Source organism: Aplysia californica, unplaced genomic scaffold (assembly GCF_000002075.1).
Source record: "Aplysia californica isolate F4 #8 unplaced genomic scaffold, AplCal3.0 scaffold00194, whole genome shotgun sequence".
Taxonomy (NCBI): domain Eukaryota; kingdom Metazoa; phylum Mollusca; class Gastropoda; order Aplysiida; family Aplysiidae; genus Aplysia; species Aplysia californica.
This window is the reverse complement of record NW_004797464.1, coordinates 449,440-474,702: the sequence shown is the minus strand read 5'-3', so window position 1 is coordinate 474,702 and position 25,263 is coordinate 449,440. Positions and strand designations below refer to the sequence as shown.

Genomic DNA, 25,263 nt, shown 5'->3' with positions numbered 1-25,263 from the left:
AAACCACATCAGAGCACCTGCCAACCATCCACAGTCTGTGAGTGAGTAAAGCATAATCAGACACAAATCCTGCAGATAAAACTTTTATGAGGATTTATTTATACGCTCATCAATTTATTGATAAAACACAAGAGAGAGCTCACTTTACAGGTTGATGGACGAAAAAATATACACTTCTTTCAATAAATTTAAAATTGAACGGTACTTCCGAATACTACCTGATATACATGTGGTGTTTACAAGGAAAATGAATAATTCTGCTTGATCTTGCTTTACACAGGGTGAAAAAAACCAACATTCGAATTTTTCATTTTTCTCACAACAGGCACAATATAGTATAGTGTTTGCATGTCTGATATCATCTCAAGAACATCTCAGGAACTGAGTTTGACAACTTGCCATCTCAGAATTAAAACGTTCTCTGCTCAGTAACTAGTTTTTGAGAAATTTGACGTAGTAAAAGATTTTGAGTTTCACATCATGTCAAGCTTTTTGGAATGCAATTCTTTGTTACATCTTTACAACTCCGAATAATGTAACAATTTTGATAGAGCTAATAGAACATTTGGTCTCTGACCTCATGGTCTTAGTAACTCAAAATAGCCAAAAATGTTAGATAGAACTTTGTAATTCTGAGATAGTGAACGGCTATGATGGCAGTGGGGTCAAGTTCTTAAAATATAACTACCCTCAAGTTTATGAACCCTCAACATAATGGACACACACACACATGCATTGAAATAGACAATAAAGAAAGATGGCAGACAGTTAAAACAAAAGTAGACAAGAATCAAAGATGGAAAAAAAAGTTGTGACAATCATATAAATATGGCATCAGGGATCATAGGTATGGCATTCCAGAAATGACAAAACGCACAAGATTACCATACAAACGTACAATATTTTACAGACCGAAAATACTGTATTTAACAGATAAACATCGATATAACGAAACTGAAAACAGCATTACTGCCAAACGAGAACATACACAGATGTGATTAGTTCTTGAACTTTGAACCTTGAAAATAATTCTTTATTTATAAAACTGTTGGCAGACCTTTCTCTGCTACTGATTAGACCTCTTGTTACCTGTCTTCATTTCCACTACTTTGTGTAAGACTTCCTCCATATGCCATTTTAAAAAAGTGACGAATGATAGAGTTTTAAACTGAGCAGTCGATTTGTGTTTGAAAATTTGCATGCAAAACGAGTCTTAATTTTCCCCGAGGTCCTCTCACTCTAAACACTCATTAGCTTTAATGGCTGGACGGCACTTTAAGGCATGTCTTACAAAGTCAGGCAAGGGGTGATCCTCTTAATGTACAGCAGATGCAAAGGGGAATACTGTGAACCTCAATAAGATAATGCCAAGGCTTAAAATAATGATTGCAAATGTTTAAGGTTCTCCTCAAAACAATTTAGGTTACTTAAGGGATAGGGGCTGCTCCTTCAAATATGCAGACTAAATGGACAGCGAGTCAAGGCTGGATACAGTTTTTCAGCAAAAAGATGGAGTTACGCGATAACATACTTTCTCACATGAGAATTGAACTGATGTCTGTTGCGAGCAACAGCAAAGAGCATATCTATTAATTACACCACAGATTAACCTACATTAGTGACACTTTATAGCAAAAGAAGGGAAAAGGCACAGAAAGCGCAATATTCACTGTAAAACACTTTTACAGTTTGGGAAATGATAGAAAAAAAACAAATAAGTCATACCAAAAAAAAAAAGAAAAATATGGTGACACATACTGCAAATGGACATATTCTCTCAAACAATAAAACAAAAACAAAAAACCCCAAATATTTTAACTTCTCCCCAAAACCGCCTGACAATACTTCACTTGAAAGACAAATGCACACACTATTGAACCAAATTGTAGAAAGAGACGAACAACAGCAAAAAAACAACAACCTAACAAACCCAACCCCAAACCTGAAAACATTCATACACACTCTTGAAGTCATTAGAAATAGGACCCAAAATTAGGAAAAGAAGAAAACAACATGAACCCCCCCCCCCCCCCCCCCCCCCCGATAATAACTTTCATACACTTTTTCCAAATCATCAATTTAAAAAAAAAGAGATGTAAACAGCTAAAAACCCAAACATCAATCCACTCACACGTGCTGAGAAAATTGCATTTTGATACACTCTAGTCTAACCCTGACAATGGGACACTTTTAAGAGAGGTTTATTCATCTCGAGCTTATGAGTTGTCCATGCTAGATCCCAGCTGTAGTCGGAATGTCAAGGACACAGGGGTCGTCACATCTGCCACATACACCTCTTGACCAGTGGTCAGGCCTAACTCTGGTGTAAAAAAGATTAAAGGTATAGGTTTAGTTTAGTTGAATATTTAGTTGAATATTAATATTTATAGATAGAGAAAGGATGTTTTAATTTTTCAGGGCATACCATAGATCTATGACAGGACATGGTAATGTTTCCGATGGTGAAGATTTTGCTAATCTGATAACCTTCCACTCCCAGCACCATTAAATATTACTTAACAATTAATTAGTGCTATTGAAGTTCACCATTCAAGGCAGATTGTTGATAATTGAAGGAAAATTGACTACAGTAGACTCCGCCTAAATGCACGGTGCTCGGGAGGGCTCCTTAGCGTGTGTTTATACGGAGCGTGCGTTTACATGAACCTTTTCAAAGGGAGGAAGGGACGCAGTAATATGAATTCCATATTACTCTAGTGACCTCCCTTGGAGGGTGGGGGTTATTTTGGCAGATATTGTGACGACACGTGACTGTTTTGTGAAGGATTCCCCGACAGGGGTTAAGAATACAAAGGCAATGAATGGGGGGGGGGAGAGAAAGACAAACTCAATTTAATGAATATGCACTATAAAACGTCGGGAACAGAAAGCCTACGAGGAAACTGTTGGTCATAGTCATAGAGATGACGGACCGGCCACGTGGCTTTCCAAGCGACCACCCCCCGACCGTAAATTCATGCAGAATCACCCTCGAGAAACATTTTCTCTTGTGATTCGTTGAACAAGTACGTTATAAGTTCTTCGAGCGCAGCTTATTAGGCTTACTTGGCTAATCTTTTATCCTATAGAGGCCTGTCTAGTGTTTTACGGCATTTACGCGTGTCGCGCATCAGGCCTAGGTCTAACTAAACATTACTACACGCAGTCACTCAAACACCAGTCAGAAATCTTCTCTCAAAGATACATTTCCAGTGACCAACCAAAAAACATTTCAGTCTCCCCCAATCCCCCCCCCCCTCCCAACATTTAACCGACCAGCCCTAGACCGAGACCTATGCGTCAGTAGAAAGTACGGTGTGTAAACGCAGTCCATCACTCTCTTTGTACAGCGTGAGGGGCACTCTCACCAAATATCGGGTTTTCTAGTAAATTCTATGCTTGTCTTATGCAGGCTGTGCAGGTTGTAGTGAAATTTTCCCCTTGCCCAGCTTAACTTGTCGGCGTGTTTCCTGGAATCGGAGCGTGCGTTTAGAGGGAGTGACCGTGCGTTGGTACGTCTAAATTATATAGTAAAAAAACCCGTCACTTGACGAAAGCGTGCGTTTGAGCGGAGCGTGCTTTTGTATGGCGTGCGTTTAGGCGGAGACTACTGTATAGGCAACAGAGTATGTGATATAACATAATAAATATGAAGCTAAATCGACAGATAAGCACCCCAAGGCTGGTTATGAGAATAGCTTTGGAAGTAGACAAGAAATATTTTGTTTTAGAAAGCGTTTTATGGCACTTGCAACACATTAAGTCAAATAAGTCAACGATTAGATGTAACAAGTGACTAACAAACAAAACAAAGAAGGAGAGACAAGGCCGATAGATATTTGACAGGAAAGAAGGAGCAAACCACACCAGAGCACATGCCAGCAACCAACAAGTAACATTTTTTAATGAGAGGGAGTAAGTTACAATATCAATTTTCTGAGTAAGTTGTTCTTTTTTTAAACTACATTTTGGAACCCCCCCCCCAAAAAAACAACAACCCCAAAACAACAACAAATAAGCAACAAAACAAACAACAAAAACAAACCGAAACAAAACAAACAAAACCCAGTAACATTCCAACACTAGCGTCTTTTTCCACAAGCAAATCAAGAAAGAAAGACACCAACCTTTGAGAGTTTTTTTCAAGTTGTCTCTCGTCTTCACCTCTATAGATTTGACGGTCTGCATGTACAACGTCTTGTTTTTTCCATCAACACACGTCGTGATGCCGGGCGATTTCATCTGACTGGGAGCAAAACAAAACAAAAACTTGAAAACTACACCTAAAGCAGCAGATCATAAATATCACAATCACAGCCATGTTGTTGAGCTGTAGATCCTATGTCACCACCAGTTGGCATTATAATGGCCAAGTTTCACCCCTCATAGATCAGCGTAGTCATACAGAATACAGGAAAGAAAAAGAATGGGCAGACCACAATATAAAAAAAGCAAAAATGATGGACAAACGAAAGAGACACCTGAAAAAAGTAAAAGTAGGCAGTTCAGTGAAAAATTCAAAGTTGTTAGATTTTGATGAACATAGGCTCAAATCAAAGGTCCTGCCACACTAATCACAGTGCTTTTTGAATTTTGTCAATATCTGTATTGGTTGAGAAGTTATGGGATTTTTTTCTACTTCATTTTTCGCTCAAAATCTGTCCTTTTTTGCACTGCATTTTGTGACTAAAGGAGGACAAATATCGATAAAAATGTACATAACTTCGGAACCTGTAAAGATATCTTCCTGTTTTTTGCCTCAAATCAAAGGTTATTATGTGTACTTTCATATGAAAGAAACAGAAACAGTTTTGTCTCATAAATCTCTTTAACATGGTATGTAGATTAAGAGTGGGGTCAATTTTCATGTGTCCGAAAAAGGATGAATTTGAAAATAAGCGCTGATATTTCAACAAGGAATAGTCCGAAGTGCACGTGTCACGTATCATTTTGATCGTCTTATTAAACACATTGTTAAAAGAGAATATAAGAAGAGGATAAAAAAATTTCAAACTGCACTAGAAAAGGAGAAAAGAACAAATTGAGGTAAAAATCAAGCACAAAAAAAATATTTGATTGAAAATCACATAAGAGGCCTGCTAGATCGTAGATGCTATTCCAAGTAATTTTCATTGTGACCAGACATTTGTGTGAACATAAAACCAGTAGCGATGAACAGTTTGAGGAAAAAGGGAAAGAATTTTCTAAAGATAAATCAACTACGAGTGCCGAAGACTATAAATGATAGTACAGAGACTTGGGCCTACGAAACTTGAGAAAAAGCTAGTAGGCCTATATATAAATCAAAGACTAAAACGAAGAATGTAAGACTTTAGTAAGAGCTAACTCAACTAACTGCACAATATACATGATACATAATATGTGCAACTGTAAGCCAAAAGAATCAAAATTATTTTTAAAAATTTAATTGTCTCTAGAAAATCTAGAATCTATAAAAATAATCTTCTCAAAGTCAAAATCACTGTGCACAGACCTTGGCAAAAGAAAACAAGTGTTAAACATAATATCTGTGTACAGATATACCATGGGTACGCTCCAATGATCTCCTGTTCAGCAAAAATTGAAGATATTAAATAGAAAAAAATAACACCAAACAACTAGGACTAGGATTACTAGGAAGGCGAAAAGTGCGATGCGGCAAAGACCCAGAACTAAAGGTGGACAAAATCCGAATATCATATCCGGATAACCGGACAATTCTCAATGAAACATCCGAATTCAGACTCTTAACTTTCTTTCCTGACCCGTTTACCGAAGTGGGTGCACACATTAGTGTTGAAGTGATGCTAACCCATTTGTCGAAGTGGTTCTGATCCATTTGCTGAAGCGGTTCATTACATTTGGCTTTGTCGAAGAGGTGCACTAACATGTTATCCGGATTGTGTTAAAGCGACTCATTGCCCAGTCCCGGCACGCCGATGCTGCCTATAGAAAAACAACTTTTGCTATCAAGTGTGCTGGCTCTAGTCGCCGTTAGACAGGGCTAAATACAGCCATTCTAGGCTTATTTTAAAGATAAAGAATATTTCTAACTGCCAGAAAAGTTACAAAACTGCCTGGCTAGTGGGGAAAAAGATATCAAATGTTGAAACTTGGCTTAAATTCAAATCAAAATATCTCTGGCTCTACTAGTCGGATCTGCCAAAGGAAGACGCCATTTTGTAGATGATTTAAAAATCTACAAAAACATGTATCGGAAGCAGTGGTTTATTACTATTTAACGAAACAAATTCGCGCGATTTTCTGAGGTCACCAAATTGCGAACGCAATCCGCAACTCACAGTTTTCTACGGGTGGCGAGGAGCGGATTTCGCAGCGAGGCGATCTCGTTCACTGAACTGCCTAGTAAAAGCATGGAGAGGCAACTTTTTATCCCCAACTGGTCTCGACTGAAGCTGGACAGAAACTTATGGCCTGTTCCAAACGAGTTTAAAGACACTGATTAGCGGTAATTTATGGCAAGTGAACATGGAAGATAACAGCCATTTTCCTCCACAAACACACAGGGATAAATGTAGTAAAAACAAAAGGCAGAAAAAGGAACCCACACTGAAAATATCTGTGAAGTAACGGTTAGGCAGACCGTTAGGCCCTTTGCTACTGTGTGCAGAAGTAGAGAGACCAATTCTCGGGTGAAGAAGTAATGTTACTAGTAGGCCTACTAGTAGATATCTTTGTCTGTCCGCTTGAATGGTGCATCCCGTCACTCAGCTTGGGTAAGCCCTAACAGGCAAGGTAACAATTGCCCACCAGCTAGATGATCTAAATTGTGTCAACAGGGGTGTAAAATAGTACCAATCATTTCTGCAACCCACATCAGAGTGCCCATACACAGCTAGCACAAACAAATCTGCGGGACAGTCAGTGAACAAGAGCTGGACTCACTAAGAGGGACTCTCCTGTAGGTGGGAGATGATATCCTGCAACTTGTCTGTCTCAGTGAAGGTCAAGGTCTGAGGTTTCAGGCTGCACACCAGACAGTCATCCTAGGAAGAAAAAGGCACAAGAGCATGCAAGGAATGATGGAGCGTATCTCATTTGCACATGTATACATCGAGCTTTTGGAAAATTTAATCAAAGATATTTTTTAAAAAAGGATTTCATGGAAAGAGCAGAGGAAAAAAGAAGTCGTACTTATAATTACTAAGAAAAAATATTTTGAAAAAGAATAACTATCATTGCTAAAAAGAGAAATACTAAACTAAGGAACTGCATAAGTCTTAGACAGGAAACTATAATATTAACCCTGACAATGACTCAACATGTACAAAGCAGACAATAAACTCAAAAAGTGACAAACCTAAAATACACTGAGATATCAAATGCAATAGCAATTATAAGGATCAGCTGAGCATTCGCAATCATATACTCAGACCTCCAAAATAAAGGACACTAAATTTTCAGACATTTCTAAACGCCCAGAACATTTTCTGTTGAAACATTTCAAGATCCCCATCTATAATGCGAGGTAAACATTGCTTTTTGTTCGTTATCCAATAAGTTAGGCGAAAATACAGCATCCTCCCCCCTCCCCTCAACCATCCCAAAAAGAAACCCAAACAAAATAATCACATTATTATTTATAGAAGATCTACTCACCAATTTTTCTGCCTGGAAAGTGTATGTGTATACTCCACTGGTATCATTGAAATTCATGTAGTTGTTAAGAGGGACATAGCAGCTACAGGGAAAAAATCACAGAAATCAATATAACAATAAAGGGGAGTTTGAGGTCTTTTACAACTTTAAGATAAAAAACAAATTTTTAAAAAAGGTGTTGAATTAACAAAGTAAATTTGAACTCAATCACTGCACTAAAGCTGCCTACTATGCTCAACCACAACCGAAAAATAAAGTTGCTATCTTTAAAAAGAAATGAGAGAAAAAAAATAATTTCAGACACTTGACAAAATTTTTTTCATCCAGAACTGGATAATGATCATTTTCTGTCATATTTTTCTTAACACTGCTTTGTAAGATACCACATCCACTGATAACACCAAATTAATATCTATCATTCTTTTCATTTTCATGAGAGATTCTGACATTCACGTAAAAAATATTTTTAACTAAAACATTTTTAACAAAAACATTCACTTTACATTGCTCGGACTTAAGTAAGTGTTGTGTACTCCCTTTCTCTTTCTTTTAGAGTTGTGGGCCTTTCCTTTTTTACGATGGGGCACCTTTAACTCTTAACACGTCACTAAAAGATCTATGCCGCTAAGCTTTTTTGTCAAAAGATTTCTTCCTTCTGGCATGCATCTTTTGTGCTTTGTTTTGGTAAGCGTTTTAAGGCGCAACTGCATGCGTGGCACATATCTGCAAGGCTCACATCGCATTTATATTACTTTACATTGCATAATTTTTCCTTTATTTATTATCACTTCTGTCATAACGGGCTATGACGACTTTCATGTGACAACTCAGAGATTTGTTCAAGTCATCATCAAGGGCTAATACTTCATCTACAAGCCTACTGAAGAGTGCAGCAACCCTCTATCATCATCCAAAATGACAGGATCTTTCATAACCCTAAGGAGAGCACAGACGACAAGGCAATAAGCTACAACAGTCGAGTGATAACTGTATGGCAGCCTCAAAGACCTACCATGAACTGCATAGTTTGTGCGCACCACTAGACTGACTGTCTAACTGCCATAGAAAAAACGAAACAGAATAAGACAGCATCCTTTTTCCTCTATTTACGTTTTGATCATTTCTTTAACTTTAGCCCACCTGGTTGCTAGCTTGAAAACTTCTGTCGCACAGGCAGCTGCAAAAAAGGGAAAGGGTTGCTAATGTTATTTCATATTCTATTACATTGCATTTATATACAAAATGTAACAAAATTAGGCAGGTTCAAGCAGGGTACTATTATGAATTCAAGCAAAGGGAGAAAAATCAGCCTTTGTTCTAAGCAAGTCTTAAGAGACAGGTTTAATAAAGGCATAACTTGATGAAACTGAAATTATAACCATCATTTAAAAAAACCCACAGTGCATGTGATGATATCAAATTTCCAGTGTATAGGCATAAAAAGAAATTGAATACAGAATATAATGTAAAAAATATGAGAAAAACAGTCAAAATTGTCTCATATAGCCATCCATTGTCGAGGAGAAAAGTGGTCATCTCAGACGGGTGGCCATCTTACACAGTGTCGATATAATGGAAATATATATATATATATATATATATACTACAAGGGGGAAATGGAAAGTGGCCGTTTATACAGGCGACAGTTTGAGCAGGTTTGACTGTATAACAATTAGAGAGACTTAATTCACTTCAAAGTCTGTTAACAAGCTGCAATGTCTGTCTTGTGAAAAGGAGCAATTTTCATGCTTACGTAAAACTTCTAAATATGACACACTATTGGTGAATAGCAAAGTTTAAAACTATTCAAAGTACAGTGATATAGCCAGTTTATCCACAATGGCATAGTGATTTTGACTGAATAACATGCCCACATCAAAGTATGTTTTTTAGTGGGTTTAGAAAAAAATAAATTATTTTTTGTTTGTTTTTGCAGTGCAAATATTTTGTTAACTCAGAGTACTTCAGGGAAGTTATCAAACACAACAAACCTGATATGACTGCATTAGTGGATGCCACAGCAGGCATGATTCTTTTCACCACACCTACAAATAAAGATGGTACAATGCATATTTTTATGATTGGCATGTAAAAAAAAGAAAGAAGAAAACAATGAATAAAAATTATCAATGTCAATTACCGTTCTAAAACTTATAGGAGAGGGAGTTGACTATTCCTCTGCTTCATTCAAAGCATTAATAAATGCCTGCAAGATTTTGGACCACATGCTAACCCTTGCAATAAGAAAAACTATTTTATTTTGTTATTACAAACTGAACTGGATACTTTAACTCTTGTAAAATGAGGCAGACGAAGAGCGGTATCTCTCATGTGAAAATGTATATCATCATAATACACACAAATGTAACCTTACACTTTTTTCTGAAGCTTATTGTGGCTGCCGGGATGAAAAAAAATGCATAGAATTATTTCAAAACATCAAGCAAAAACAATGAAACAGACAAGAAAACCCTGGACACCTTACTAAAAGGTTACACAATAAAACTTTAAAACTAAAATATCACCTTAATTATATAGATTGCTTTAGCTTCTAAAGATACCTTTCTAAAGGTTAGATAAGTTTACTCAAATGATTATTTTAACACAAACCTTGAGTCAGTCTATAATTAACTCCGGAAATATTGTACTCATTGGCTCTCTCTTGCGACTTTTGTAGAATCCATTTAATGTGTTGAGGATCGTCTCCATCAATAGGCTTGCCAGCTACATGGAAACGTTAACCACATAATTATTTTTCCAACTCAAAAATTAAGATATGCTCTAAAAATATGTATGAAATGTAATACTTTACAAATTTTTTTTTTTTTTTAAATCAACGTTTTGCTCAACAGACGACACAAAATAATGCTAAAATGATTTCGGTTGCATATAAAGAGTGTCAAGGCAATGGAACTGGGAATTTTCAAATCATTAACCTTTTCTCTTTCACACATTCATACCTTTAAAGATGCAACTTTTTTAAAACACAGAAGTGTCTTTATCTTAATTCTATTCCAACGAAATTTGTAAAAAAAAAAAAATAGGGTAATAGAAAACAGATTATTTCTCAACCTGAAGTCCATTTATAGGAGACAATCTTCTTCTTCAGAATGACAGACTTCTGCCTTAAGATAAATGACTTTTTTCACCTATGATCTAAATCTAAAGACACATGACAATGGTTATAATCATGCAGAGTGACTGAATAATATTAATAGTAGTAGTAACAATAATAATAATAATGATAATAATAATAATAAAAATAAAATTATAATAATAATAGAGAATTTAATAATAATAACAATAATAAATTGTTCTCTCATAGTGCACATTTGTGCTAGAAAGTATTTAAATGCCCTTAAAAATATCTATTGTTATCTCGATAGATCATTTAACATTCCGAAACATTATCTGTGAAAGGCGCCATTTAACAGGTGCTCAATTTTTAACATTCTGACAAGATCTTCATCTGTCTTCAGATGGTACCCATTTTCAACAGAGTGATGTGAGGAAAATTGGCGAAGTAAAGTGCCTGTTTAAAGGAAAAAAACCATTGGGCCTAGACTGTGATTTAAACTCATGACCTTACGGCTGCAAGTCTGGCAGCCTAAATGCTAGACAACCAAGTGCACGAGACTTTACTCACCTCCAAATGGTTCTTCCTTGGGCCACAACAGGATCCTCACAAACTCTATACAGTGCTCTGGCAGTCGCGGAGTGTGAGCAATGGTGCACAGGGGAAAGTTAACCTGTCCAGTCAGTCACAGATATTGGATTATTGAAATTACATCTCAAAACATCGATGTGTTTTCCACTATTAAATGTAGGCTTATCATCGCTTTTCACTGGACATCTACTTTTTAAAGTATGAGTGAAGAGAAACATATAAACACAATCTTCTTCTTCTCCAGGTGTTAGGTCTGGAGCAGACAAAGACGATCATGGTATCTGATTCCTTCCTCCTGTAAGTCTCCTGGATCATGTTTTAGTTAGAGTTTTATGACACTTGCAACACAATAAGAAGGTCGTATAAGTACTGAAGATTAAGGGTGTTACAAGAGAGTGACAAACACAAAAAAGAAGGCAGAGAGATAAGGATGACAGATGTTTGATAGAAAAGAAGGAGCAAAACACACCAGAGCACCCTCTAACCACAGCCTAACACAATTTTTCACTTAATGAAGAAGAATGGAAAACTGATACAGTAAATATAAATTGAAGGGCACGTGAAACAATTTGGATAGCTATAAAATATGAACAGCTGCAGAAGTTGTTCTGTTATTTCAAGACATACAAAATCTGGTTTTGACGAAACCAGTCACACTTTGTGGAGAACCCATATAACTTGGGCTGTACCTACAGGCCTTCCGCCGTTTTCAAAGCTAAAAGTCAGGGACAAACAATACTGGCAACAAAGGTCTTGTACTGATGTAAGGTTCTGTAACTATGAAAAGGGTACTAGTCTGCCTTTAACAAAGTAAAAAGGAGCATTATCATTGAGAAGCTTAAGAAAAAGAAAAAAAATACTAATGATGGAGACCATTTGTGTCACGACGTGGTGAAATCAGGCGCTCGTCAACTTTTGGGCATATGGGGTTATTGGTATCATCTTGAAGCCTCTTCATTTGCCTTCCCTTTGATGAAACTATGTTGAATAATAGTCGAAATATTTACAATTGAAGGAGGACAAGGTCGCCTGGTTTCAGAAGTAAAATTAGCGAGAAAATGGACGCCAAAATCTGTTAACTTCCATAGTCTGAGAGTCCTTGGAAACAGAAAATTTACATTTTTTATGCCTTTAATTGACATTTTTCAGGACAATCCACACAGAAATGGGTTCTTTAATAGGCATTGAAGGTGTTGAGTCAAAAAATAAAAAATTAGATAAAAATTCCCAAACCTGCGGAAAAATGCCAGTTTCTTCACTTCCATTATTTTGACGAGCACCTGCTTTCCACACACTGCCTTACAATTGCTTTATGCAGAACTCCAATCGCATAAAACTGAAAAACCGCAGAAGAGAGCTGTACGGGCCATTGGAAGAACTGAGTAGGACAGCCCAGTATATTATAGATATATTGGACTTCAAGTGTGATGCAATTGAGAAAAAGATGAAGAAGATGAAGAGGAGAGGTGGGATGGGCGTCGGCCGGCACAAAGAGGCAATGAGACTAAAGAAAGTGATAAGTAGTTCCATAACATTTTTGACAAGAAAAAGAACAGGAAAAAATCACAAATCTAAAAAATTAATAAAATCAGACAGCCATCATTCAGAGTAAAAGCCTTGCATTACTTGAGGAGGGTAAAAGCCAAGCGTACACTCGACACATGCGGATACGCCCGGCAAGATGACCCTGGCATTGCCCTTGAAGCCCTCGGTGCCACCGTCCACCATGGGGATAAGAGAGCTCTGGTCCAGCTCCCCGTTCTCGTACTGTAGTAAACTGATCTGTAGAGGACAACAAGCTTGCTTTTCATTTCCAATCTACAAGGGCTGTCTAGACTTTTCACAATAATAAACTTGCTTCATCTTTCTTTTTTATAAGGACTCTCTAGACTTTCCCTAATAATGAACTTGCCTGGTCCTTCTGTTTCATTAATTCAATAGTTTAATTTTTTCCAATACAACAATATTGCTTTGTCTTTCCGTTTCATAGAGGCTTGTTAGACTTTTCACGATGCAATCTAGACTTTTTCATATATATAGGGCCCATGGTATTTTCCTATGTGGTTGAAGTTTTTAAAAAAAAATGTTGAAATAATTTTAACTTGAGCCTAACTAGAATTACATAGCACAATACAATTGACAACATAAACAAAAATGAAGAGTGGAAATAGCTAGACCAGATGGCAGAAAGAGAAGTCTTCTGAAGATGTATTTCACACTGTAGAAAACCATACATATACATATATAAATATATATATACAAAATGGAAGCAGGCCAGACACAGTCTGCATGTCATTTATTGTCTGGAACTCTGGACAAAAGTATATCCACACAAATATTTTTAAAACTTAGATAGTGCAAGAGTGAATGATGACAAACACCAGGTTCAAATTTTATGGTAAAACAGACACCCAAGTTGAGTCATGAAGCAGATCACATTAGTGTAAGTACAAATCTTATTCATGTTTTCCAAAGTAAACATGTTCCCAAAAAGTAATAACATTTGTCAACAAACACACTGGCTATAAAACTAACCAGCATGCCATTGATCCAGCGTCTGGCTATGATCGAGTCCAAACCACAGACCACAATGTGAAAACCTGGGGGGGATTGGTACAAATCATTTTAGCTATAACTGATAACAAAGTGATATGTTATACAATCAAGTCAAGGGACATAACATGTGTGTGAGTGATTTCATGTGAGTGAGCAATTTGTGTGTGTATGTGTGTTTGTATGAATGTTTGTGTGCTTGTGAGCATGTGTGTGCGCGTTTCTCTGTATGTGTGTGTGTGTGTGTGTGTGTGTGTGTGTGTGTGTGTGTGTGTGTGTGTGTGTATGTGTGTGTGTCTGTGTGTACATGAGTGTGTGTCTGTGTGTATGTGTTTGTATGAATGTTTGTGTGTGTGTGTGTGTGTGTGTGTGTGTGTGTGTGTGTGTGTGTGTGTGTGTGTGTGTGTGTGTGTGCGCGTATGTGAGTGAGTCTATGAATGTTTGTGTGTCTGAGTGATTCATAAAAGTAAGAAATTGATGTCAATTATAACTAGTCATAAGCATTTTCGAACCCCAATAAAATGATAGGACAATAGGGTATTTATTTGAATGGGCTCGTTCTACACCAAGTTAAAGAAAGAGGAATAAAAGTCTACAGGAATATCCTCTCTCAGTGTAAGACAACTAAAATGAAAACATTAAAAACACCCCAAAAATTAGGCTACACATTTTCAACATCAGGACATACTGACCTCTGTAAAATGACTCATCAAAATCTTGAATTTTTGCAAAATGTCTTGATGAGAGTTAAAGAAAATGTGTTTTCAGAAAGAACTGTTTCTTTATCTAAAACTATATTTAATCAAACTCAAAAGTAACGAGACAGTACAACACTGTGGGATTGCAGACAAATTTCAAGACAGAAGCAAAATGGCAAGATTAACTTTAAGACGCATTATCAAACTCCTGTACAAATTTCCTCCTTTCAACTATAATCACCAAGAAATTCGAAACAAAAGCATGATATTTTCAATACAAGTAGCAACAAAACACTGGTGACCACATAAAGGATACGGTGTCACTTTACATCCGGGAACTCTGGCATTGATGAAAGCAGAAGCTACTTCAGCTTTGGCCTTTCCAACATCTTTGGCCCTGATGACACAGAAACAAACACTGATCTTATACAAATTATCTATATTACTTTTGAGTTGATTACCTTTCAAATGTAAGAAAAATTACTATTCTAAAAACGGCCTGATCATCTGTTTCAGTCATTTTGCATTATTACATACGTCAAAATAAAAAATAAAAGCTATAATTCAGACATTTGCAAATTCAACAACCAGGGCCAAGAGCATTCAATGCTAAACTTTATTCCTAGCACAGCAGCAGGGGTATCATAAAAAACAACAAACCCTACCCTTCACTTTAAACTGTATTTGATGCCCCCATTATCTTTGTAGTGGGGTTTTTTTCCCAGTTCCTTAACATGGTGTGTTCTTTCAAAATAAAATACATAAAGTCTCACTACCTATTTCTAAATTTCAGCTGAAAGTACTCATTATTATTCAGTAGAGGTTTTACGGCACTCGTAGGTGCATAAGGTCATATGAGCACCAAGGGGTGGATGTCAACAGTGAAGTCTTTACAGGGAATAAGGCTTACTTTGCTCACCTCTCTAGCTTCAACAGCACAAAGTCTGTTTCGACTTTCAAGGCACCCCGGAAATAGCGGGTCACAAGAATGTGGCAAACATACAAAAGAAGTAGAGGAAAATGACAATAGTAAGGATTAGCAAAGAAAAAGCAGCAGTTTCCTGATGTAGATCAGGCACAGTTATGAGCGTGACATTGATGAATCAGCCCATTTACAATTCTACAGTGCGTGAACGAGAAATGTCCTCCCCTTTGGGAATGGCCTAAAGACACTTCAGTCCGTGGCACCGCCCCCGGGGGGGGGGGGGGTAGAAAGTACTCAGAACATGAATAATTTCAGCAACAAGACAGCAACTCCATCCCTCAAAGCATTGAAATTGTGTCTGTGACAGTACATGCAATATCATGGCAATCTTTTTTCATCTCACCTGAATAAGAACTGTCTGTTTAAGTTAGAAACATCAATGGTGTCCATGTCGATGACGTGAATGTCTCGGAAACCCATATAAGCCTGGAGGTAAAAAAAGCTATTTCAATTTCCATCCTGTTGCAAAGTCAGTCCAGATATGAAGTACATCCTGATTTCAAGTTAGAAGTGTCACCTTTTGCAAAATGGCACTTTCTATACATTTTGTCTGCTACTCAATACAGCACTCTAAATCAGTGTTCAAAATATTAAAATCCTTTTATTTCGGATGCTTGCTTATTACTTAGCACAATTTTACAAAAACAAATGCCATGGGGTTCAATAAAAGTAGCATACAATTTTTGTTTTCAAAAAAGCATCTCTACTTGAAGATAAGAGCAATGAATAGACCTCTGTGACCAGCTGTGATGGGCACAAAATGAACAGCGACCAATAAGACACTTGCAAACAGACAAGCCTGAACATGACAGCAATGTGTACAAAGACAAGAATTGTGAAAAACTTTTACATACCAAATCTTTAAGTAGCTCACATCCCAGTCCTCCAGCACCAATAACTAGGATTTTACAAACATCTTTCACGAACGACAGATTCTGGAGAGCACAACAGGCATGAAAAATTAATTACACATAAAATTTAAGTTCCATGGGCCAGCCATGTCCCAAAGAAGATGACTAGATTCAAAATGTCTAGGTCCCGGCTTGAGTAAGAAAGATGAGTGTTTTGGGCAGCAACGCCGAGTTTCTGTTGAAAAAAAGTCTTCATCTCTCTGATGAGATGCTGTATCATCCCAACCTGTTGTGTCAAAGGGGCTCTTACTGTAAAGCATTTCAAAATTTCTTTCCCAACTTTTCTGAAATAGTTTTTCTTAGACCGACACCCTGACAAACTATATAATGGAAAAGAACTCCTCTATCAAAACTAAGTCCAGTACGAGGTCAAATGCTGAGGGAAACTATACACGCTGAAATTGAATGATTTTCAATTTCAGTTACCTGTAAATCTATCAGATCATTAGAAACATGAGAATTGATAGACAATGTAGCGTTAGCCTATCTAAAGCACTTTCCTTTCCTCAAAACACAAAAATTTGTTAAGATTTATGTTGAAATGAGACAGTGTGATACAGAAAAATCTCTTGAAGACCAGAGTATACATCAGGGAATGTATATATATATATATATACATATATATAAATATCTTAAGCTCATTTAGATCAATTCCAAGGTGACTCCTAAAAAGGTTCCATGCTCCTTTAGAAAAAGAAAAATTTGAAAAATAAAAAAGATAAATTTGTATTTCTTGACAATAGCCAAAAAGTCAACAACATCAAGTTTATTGTCAAGGCAAGTCTAGACAGTTGTGCAAACCTTTCTTTCAACCTTTAGTATATTATTAACATTTTGTTTGTGCATATAACCAGAACACTTGCAGTCACTGGAGTGGAGATGGGGGATTTATTGCCCCAAACCAATCTGCACTGAGAACTAATTTGCATTTAAAATAAACTGCACGTTGCTCAAACATTAAATTTGATCTAATGATAAGAAAATGTGACACTTGACATTGATGAAGCTCACGTGGGATGCCCACTGTTAAAAACAATCAGGAAAAGACAAATGCAGTTTTTGAGACATCGGAATAGACATAAAGGTCTTGAAAATCTAGTCTTTTCTCACTAGCAAAATTGAAGACAAACGAGGCAGGGGTAGGCCCAGAGCAACCTACTTGGAAGAACCTAAACAAAAGGGTAACAGGAAAAATCAGAGTAATGTAGCTTTTTTTAAAGAGCATCCGAGGAAAGGAATGAATGGAGAACCACGATCGCCAATGGGCGCCTCAGATCTGGCACTTGATGATGATAAGAAAATGAGTTCCCACAGTATGACTTACCTCAGAAGAAGGTTCAAAATCTGGATGAGCAAATGGTCCATTACGCTCCAGTATCTTTTTCAAATGGTTCCATCGTCCTGGCCATTCAACCTCCATCTTGACTGGAAAAAAATTAAAAAGATTACCTATATAATTATATACCATTGCATATTATTACTGTTATATATATATATATATATATATATATATATATATATATGTAGGAAAAGTTGCAGACGAAACAGGGGTCATGTACATTGAGCAAAAGAGGGGGTGTAGGCTTGTTTTGTTGCAAGCCAACTGAGAGTGGTGAAGTTGCCGGAGTCTACTCTAAAATCCCCTCCCAAATAGGTACCTGTATCATATCTTGGCGCTTTTTCTGCAGTTCCCAAACCCCAGTTATTATTTGCCTATTCTCCTGTTTCGGGAATATAATCAAGTTAAAATTTGACTGAAATCGGTCTAGATCGTATATTTGAAGAGATTTATAAATATGAATCTCCTGCAGTACTACAAGAATGAAAATTACTTGAATTAAAGGCTTCTTTGTAACTGTGAATGGCACAGAAAATGGTTCACTTTCCTTTCCTTTAACTTTTATCCGCCGCTTATATCCTCTTGGGTGTCGCAGGAAGAAAGAGACGTCTCTCTGCCACCAGCCGGAGAGCTTGGGTCAGGGGGATGCCATGAGTTGTTAGTGTTTACCTGACTCCAGGATATCTATCTAGGTCTTTCTCATTCGCCCTCTAGCCTCGTTGCCATTGAATTTTTTTCTGTAGGCACATTGTGCTGGATGGTGTGTTGGTAATCGCATGAGATGTCCAAACCGTTTGATTCTTTGATGTTGGATGAGATGCATTATCACATCATTTGTGCCCAACATTTCTCTGACTACTGAGTTTCCAATTCTCGCCTGGCACGGATGTTATCTCTAGAAGTTCACTTTCAAACTTGGCAATAATGTTACATTATCAAACAAAGATGGGCCAAATTGTACTTCCACTTAGGACCAAAACAACAATGACAACAGTTCGGACGACAGTCAATTTCCCAGACATGCACTTAATGACGGCAATTAACAATACTAGCCCTTGGCGTAGTCTTTAATTACTAGACCTACTACTCGAATACTAAATCGAGCTCAATTTTGCGAATTTCAAATAAAATAGGCCAAAATAAGGGGGATGGGGACTACTGGACAATCGCAGGTATCTTTTTTGCTTTTTTTTCGCGTCATTTCGCATTTTAGTATGACCGCAGTATAGTATAAGGGCAGGCTATTAATTTTTTGGGTATTTTTGGAGAATCACTACCGTTTCGCGTCACTTCCACTACCTGAAGTCAGCTCTTTCACCAGGGGGTGTCTCCCCTCCTGAAAAAAATGACAAGAGGACAGCTAGAGAATGACAACTAAACGCCATTGGTCAATATTTAGGGTAACAGCCTCTTGTTTGACCCGTTTGACCTCGCAAGTGGGATGCCCGAGCGCCATCAGATCGTGATTTTTAAAAAAGAGGGATGATTTTGCGTAGCACGCTGTTAGCACAGGCAGTTTCCATGCTCCTTCCCCTTATAGATCTAGATCTAGTTCTACTCCATTTGCAGAGCTGTTAAAGTAAAGTACTTAAGTACAAATTTAAGTACAATCTAAAAAATGTACTTAAGTACAGTAAAAGTACTTTCCTATAAAATGTACTTGAGTACAAGTACTTTTTAAAAAAGTACTTATGAGTACATTTTGAGTACTTTCTGCTAATATGCTAAAACACTTCAGCGCTTATGCAAAACATCATATTTTATAACTTATCCAGTATATTTGACAAATTAGGCTCTTTATTACTAAAAATGTAAACAGTATACAGAGCATTTGAATATACAATGTACGCACTGAACGGTGGAAATGGTCCGTGGAGTTGAACAAAAAACAATCCAAACGAACAGACGCAACTAGTGGGTAAGTGATATTATGAATAGAACTTGTTTGAGCAAGACAATGTGATCAAATGTAAGTCAGTCCTAGAGGTCGGAAAGTTCTACAGAAAGAGTATCCAAATTGAAAAATGTAGATACAAAGTTGCTCTTAAGAAAACATAAAATTGATGAAAATGGCCCGCATAGAAATTGGAAAAGTGCATTGAATTCTTCATTAACAAATCCTCAAGGAATCAATGTAGCCTTAAGCAAAAACCACCCAAAAAAAGTTTAAAAGAAATTTAGGCAGCCTAAAAATTGTTAGATACACATTGAGAACACAGTTTCAGTTTCAATTGATTATAGTGGTCTGACAGATTTTGGTTACACTGTGTAGTCCACGGCGCCAACGGCAAACCAAAATACAATAGTTTCCTAGAGTCTAGTAAGTGTAGTGTAACCAAAGATTCTCTACTGCAGTAGTCTCCGCCTAAGATCCCAGTGCTCGGAAGCAAGGAAAATATGGGATCTTAGCCAACGAAGCCAAGGAAGAATCTACAGTGACCCATGAACTGACGTGACCCCTGGGCGGATTTATGACATATGGCAAGCAAAGAGTGGTCAACCTTGATTACCAATCACAGTGGCATGAGGCATGCCATAAATAATATTATATATACACACTCATTAGCCTATCGTGAGTCTTGAGATCTTTATCTCTACGTTTATCCAGTTGCCCCTCCCCTTTACCTGTCCAACAATTTCAGCTTTCCATCTCTGATTGAGCACCCCCCCCCCCCCCCACCCCAACCTCCTTTGTCATTACGCACCATTACGATGTGACCACACTAATTAAAATTCAGGTTGTCTCGCAAATTCGGGAAAAACTGCTTTCAATGGTCAGGGAAGAGTTCACAGTTTGATGTGATCCCGCCTGGAGGGAACTTGTAGGCCCTTCCCACCCAGGGAGTGATGTAAGTTTAGGTGGTGAGGTCAGATGCGAGTGCGACGTTTGGGGAAAAGAAACGCATCGGTCAGTTCACACCTTGGTGTGATCCCGTCTGGAGCAAACACTGTACCGTTTCAAGGAGTTTTACAACGCTTGTGAACACATTCACGATAGTGGCTGATCTTTGAGGCGACGGGCCGTTCTTTGATCTCAACTTTTAACTCTTGGCGGTTGATCGGGTTTTTGCTCCGTAAATTATGATCAGAAATGCCTGCACTTACCCTTTCATTAAGCTACCAAAGTACTCAAAATGTACTTAAAAAGTACTCAAAAGTACTTTTATAAAAAGTATCGGAGTACAGTAAAAGTACTGGTTTCAAAAATGTACCGGAGTACAGTAAAAGTACCGAAAATTGTAACGTAAGTACAAGTACCGGAGTACTTGTACTCCGTTACTAGCAGCTCTGTCCATTTGCAGCTCAGCGTCCTATTGAGTCCAATCTCTTAAGGGAAGACCCGGGTCGGCTATACCAGGCAATATCAATAAAAATTTTCAAACTATCCAACTTTTGTTTTTGCGGAAAAACATCCTTTGACAACTATTCTAGCGGGTCACAATGAAGAAACTGTTGAAAAAACACCCTAAATGACCTAAAAGGGCGTTTGAAAAGTGCAAATTGCTCTAAAAATTATTTTTAAAATCCCTGTTTTTTCTTTTTTTCTCAAAATCTAATTTTTGACATGTGACCTCCTGGGTGCAAGGAGTTTACTGACGCTAGAAGCTTCAAATTTGGCGTACAAGTGCTTTAAAATCGATTCTGGGGATCTAAGTGAGGGAATTGAGAAATATAGGTAACTTGAGGAAATATTCAAATTTTTTGTAATATGTACCCCAAAATTTCGTCAACTGACTCTAGGGGGTTCAATGAGTTTGGGCTCACTTTTTTAGTTTCAAAGATAGGTCAAAATCCTTACATGGATCCCAGGTTCACATATATGTTTGTACTTGTGTGCCAAATTTCAGGCTGATAATTCAATATTTACTATGAAATTATTCTGCATTAAGAAACTGGTTTGAAAATCCAAGATGGCCGCCACAGAGACCCATTTTTCAGAAAAATTCAACAAATTCACCCCTAGTACATCCTATTTACCTATGAACTTCTTGCACAATTACATTTCCGAATAGTCATAGTCAGGGTTGTCAGAGTCAGTTTGGTGCCAAATCCCAGAAATGTGGCTCTTTTTGATCATGTCTGGCCCGCAGAATTTCATTTGGCTCTCTGACTCGTTTTTCGGCTCTAAACTCCAAATGTTCAAGAAGAAAGGGAAAGAAATGGCAAGAAAAAAACAAAAAGAAAAAATAAAAGAAAAAAAATCAAAGTGAAGAAAAGAGCTCGGACTGCAATTATTAAACAAGTTAACACGATTTAACGCCCTCACCCTTTTGGTCTGAATAATTTACAACCCTTCTACCATTGTGCAAGAACATTTATTGTCTCGTGCTTGTGTCTTGTTACGTTTGCACACGCTCTCTGTTCCTTGAACCATAAGGTTGGCAGAGAGTGAGAGGACTGCCATCGTTAAGAGTGTAAACAACGAATGGTCCGGCCGGTCCCACATCCCGCTCAGTAGCGTCGGTAGTGAGCCTTTTTTTTTACTGGAGAGGCGAAAACTGATTTTACATTATCTATTCGTTCCCAACCACACGCGGTAAGCCCCCAAGGGCCTAGGTGATTTTATCGGCTTGCGAGAGGTCCTCGCCTCATGCCCCAGGTAAGAAATAGCAAGACATGGGTTATAATTCTCACCAGGGGTGAGAATAAAGGTGGCCTGAAATTATAAATAGGCCGGCTCTATTTCTCCGAACGTTCGGGAAAATAAACTTGAACTCTATTTCTCCGAACGGCTTCCGTTCTTGAGATTTGTTGAAGCGAATGGAGTGGCCCATATGTGTGCGTGCGTGTGTGTGTGTGCGAGAGTGCATGTGTGTGTGTGTGTGTGTGTGTGTGTCTGTGTGTATGTAAGGTGTGAACGCGTAGGGAGGGGGGGGGGGGGCCTGGAGGGATTGTTTTTTTACATGAAGGATTTCAGTTTTTGCTGGGTGACTCAATTCAAAATAGATTACTTCCAAGGTTTCAGTCTTGTTTTCTCTCAGTACCTTTTGAAGACATTTTCAAATGAAGTACAGTCCGGGAATGTTGCCCCAACCACAACTGAAGTATCCGAAAATTCATGCTGGCATAAATTTAAAAATCTCTAGCTCTAGAAATTGAATTTAATGCAAAAAATGCTTCATTCCCAGTCCTCGCAGAATGGCAAAATGAAAGGATGACATCTAAATCTCGCAAATAACCGAAAAAATTTCGAGAACGGGAACCGTTCGGAGAAATAGAGTTCAACTTTTAAATTTTCCCGAACGTTCGGAGAAATAGTCACTTCGTATAATATACCCTTTATGAGGCGATAGTGTTTCTATAAATTTAGGCCTAGATCTACCTAATTTTTTAGTGACCGTGTCTAGAAAACTAGATCTAGATCTAATATCTAGATCTAGATATATATCTAGACTGAACTTATAACTTTAGAAACTAGGTCCCATCTGTTTAGACTAGGCATCATAGACATAGAGTAGCCTACTTGGATATCGATAATGATTTAAATAGGCCTACTCGGTACAGTCCGTGCCGGCTTTAAGCACGCCGGCTTTAAGCACGTTTCGGACTCAAGCACGCTAAACGGCTCTTACCGAATTTTTACTATAATATAAATTACACGCCTTTAAGCACGGTAACTTTGGCTAAAGGCACGCTTCATTTACAAGACAGTCAATATTTTCATGATGACCCATCGAAGTTCGAACCCAGTCTACACCGCAGCAGTGGAGTGTGTTAAAAGAAACACAAAGAACGCAAGCGATAGAGACACACACTCGCACGCGCGGAGAGGAAGGCAGAGAGATGCACACAGCGCGCGCGTGGACATAGGATCTAGCCTAGAAAAATACAAAGAGAGTCGGGGAGAAGAGAAAGAGAGGCTGGCTGCGATTTCATCTTTGACCCTCGCTATCCATTAATCCTCACAGATTGTGTATCACGGGCGAGGTGGGATGAAAGCGGTGGTATGAATGTGGCACTCCTCTCTCTCTCTCTCTGTATCGCTCGCATTCTCTTTTTCTTTGTTTGTCTCTGTCTTTCTTTTTCCCCACCTATTTCTCACTCTACCTTTCTCTCGTTCCCTCCTGCCAACTGGGGCATGTCATACATTTTGCACTTCCCCTGCTCTCTCTCTCTCTTTCTAACTTACACACACACACATTACCGGGTCTGGCGCTGAAACTTTCCGAAATCACAAAGGTAGCGTCAATTGCCACCGAGTGACGCGGTGGCAATTGACAAAAATTGACTTTTTGTCAATTGCCACCGAGTGAAGCGGTGTCAAGTCTGAAAACAACACTATCTTTAGCTTTATACATATGCCTAATGTGTGTCTAATGGGTCGATTTGTTCTCAACTAATTTCATTGGACGAGCATGTAGTCTAGAGCTGCGGTACCAACTTGGCGTGTTTTCAATGAGACGTAGATCTAGGCCTAGATCTAGGCTAGCCTTAGCCTACACTTTGGTGTAGAACGAACACAGGCAATTCTAGAAGTAGAAGGTCACAAACGCACACAAACTCAAGCAGAAATTCACGTCATATTGGGGAACATAAATAGGGGGACGGGGGTCAGGAAAAGACACACACACACACACACAAACACACACAGAGGGACAGAGAGGCGAACGCACAACACCAAGCACTCGAGTGACGAGCACAATAAGCTAGATCTACCCACAAACGCAAAAGAGCTCCAATTTACTCGGTGGCAATTGACTGACAAAAAGTCAATTTTTGTCAATTGCCACCGCGTCACTCGGTGGCAATTGACACTACCAATCACAAAAGAGTTCCCCTACCGGGTATGTATACTTCGTGACTTTGTTCCCGGTTACCGGGTCTGTTACTGTACCGTATACACTTCGTTCACTTTTAGATCCAAAAGTAATCGTGCGGGGTCAAAACTAGAGTTTAGAGATCTCAAGACAAATGGGACCCTGATTCATCAAAATAAGTCAACAAGTAGAACTACAATCTAGATCTAGATCTATAAGGAATGTTTTTGTTGTGGTAGGGGCAAGAGGGTCTAAGTCTAAGTCGGGTCCCGTTGAAAATCACGAATCTATTCTACTAAGCTAAACTTTCAGTATTTAAGTTCTCAATATAAAGTTACTTAACTATACTTACAGACAAATGGGGCTGTTGAAAAGAGAATTTAATTTTATATTAATTTAGTGGATGAAAGAAGTTCTATTTTCTGAGACTTGAGACTGACACTAGACTCTAAATTGTAGATCTACTGTGGATTACTGGCGAAAAAAAATCAGAAGCTTTAACGGTATGATAAGAGTGACTTCCCTTTAAATCTTAAGCTCTTTCATGTTCAGAGTATCGAAAATGAAAAGAGGAAGACCATCGACCTTTTACGTCTAATAGATGTACAAGTAAAGGGAGGGAAACACTACCATTTATTCCCTAGATCGGTAAATAACCCCCTCCCCCCGTCTGTCTATCTGTCTGTCTGTCTGTCTGTCTGTCTGTCTGTCTGTCTGTCTGTCTGTCTGTCT

At 38.1% G+C, this 25,263-nt stretch overlaps 1 protein-coding gene across 1 annotated transcript; it reads right to left on the bottom strand.

Moving 5' to 3' along the window:
- Nucleotides 1-76: 76 nt before the first annotated feature.
- On the bottom strand, nt 77-25,035 carry LOC101848290 (NEDD8-activating enzyme E1 catalytic subunit). The gene is made up of 16 exons (XM_005098826.3): nt 24,884-25,035; nt 17,759-17,859; nt 16,378-16,458; nt 15,867-15,949; nt 14,855-14,935; nt 14,533-14,576; nt 13,823-13,887; nt 12,914-13,069; nt 11,267-11,369; nt 10,231-10,344; nt 9,612-9,665; nt 8,761-8,797; nt 7,621-7,702; nt 6,907-7,007; nt 4,128-4,246; nt 77-2,320 (listed from the first exon to the last, which is right to left on the bottom strand). The coding sequence occupies exons 2-16, from the start codon at nt 17,852-17,854 to the stop codon at nt 2,217-2,219; spliced, it is 1,320 nt and encodes a 439-aa protein (XP_005098883.1). The 5' UTR covers nt 17,855-17,859; nt 24,884-25,035; the 3' UTR covers nt 77-2,216.
- Nucleotides 25,036-25,263: the final 228 nt, after the last annotated feature.

Coding starts and splice junctions, on each gene's coding strand:
- LOC101848290 (XM_005098826.3), bottom strand. CDS start 17,854: ATGGAGGTTGAATGGCCAGGACGATGGAACCATTTGAAAAAGATACTG. Junction 13,070..13,822: donor GCTGGATCAATGGCATGCTG/GTTAGTTTTATA, acceptor TGTCCTCTACAG/ATCAGTTTACTACAGTACGA. Junction 8,798..9,611: donor CACTAATGCAGTCATATCAG/GTTTGTTGTGTT, acceptor CCTTTTTTGCAG/CTGCCTGTGCGACAGAAGTT.